Source organism: Coffea arabica, chromosome 6c, assembly GCF_036785885.1.
Source record: "Coffea arabica cultivar ET-39 chromosome 6c, Coffea Arabica ET-39 HiFi, whole genome shotgun sequence".
In the NCBI taxonomy this organism is placed as follows: Eukaryota; Viridiplantae; Streptophyta; class Magnoliopsida; order Gentianales; family Rubiaceae; genus Coffea; species Coffea arabica.
In genome coordinates this window covers 59,330,752-59,331,590 of record NC_092320.1, presented here as the reverse complement: position 1 = coordinate 59,331,590, position 839 = coordinate 59,330,752, and the positions used below count along the sequence as shown (strand labels likewise).

Here is an 839-nt window from a genome sequence, read left to right as displayed (position 1 = left end):
CTTATTAACTTTTCATTGATCACCACAGGGAAAGATACAAGCTTAGAGCTGACTGCTCACTCGCACATGAAAACTTTATTGGAAATTACAAACATGAAATGTGAGAGATCACCACGACAAAGTAACTCCTAACCACTGTTTAGGGCGAGGAGTTCTTTAGAAGTAAATTCATGATTGAGAAACAAAAGAAAAGCACATTCCAACAGCAGTAAGCAAGCAAATCTGTTCAGAGACATTGGTACCCTGATGGATAGTGCTTGCCACAGCCATTCACAATCGCTGTAACGGCAGCTGTGAGATCCAGGGTGAGGAGGCTCCGAGTTTTCAAGTAGGCGCAAAGGCAAGCAGCTGCGTCGAGGTCAACAAGGTTATTAAAGCAACTGCAGCATTGACTACCTACATCTATGATGGGGATCCCCAACAAAGAAAGGCACACACTCAAGTCCAGGACAGCTGTGCAAGTAGGCAGGGGCGTGGCACTGACCTGAGTGAAAAAGATAAGGTTAAAGGCAAGAAAGAGAGCTAGGGTGGTTGTGGAGGCCTTGGAACCCATATTCTCAACAGTATTGTTGGTTTAGTCAAGAAAGAAGGGCTTTTGCTGTGCAATGTTTTGGTAGAAGTTGAGGGTTTTTATAGTAGCAAGGCGGGTCAACTTTCTTGGTTTCGCTGCAATGATGGAGCTGGCGAGGGCGGTTTTTGGGTGGGGTGGGGTGGGGTTGGGGGGTAGCTGAGGGTGGCCACGGCCCCCCAAGTTTTGAAAACCTTAATTCATAATATAAAAATATACGTGTAGAGCAAAATTGGCCTCCAAATTTATGTTTTATTGTGCTAATTATTTA

General features: G+C 44.8%; 1 protein-coding gene across 1 annotated transcript; it reads right to left on the bottom strand.

Moving 5' to 3' along the window:
* Nucleotides 1–226: 226 nt before the first annotated feature.
* On the bottom strand, nt 227–553 carry LOC140008847 (putative lipid-binding protein AIR1B). The gene has a single exon (XM_072053746.1). It carries the CDS (start codon nt 551–553, stop codon nt 227–229), a length of 327 nt encoding a protein of 108 aa, XP_071909847.1.
* Nucleotides 554–839: the final 286 nt, after the last annotated feature.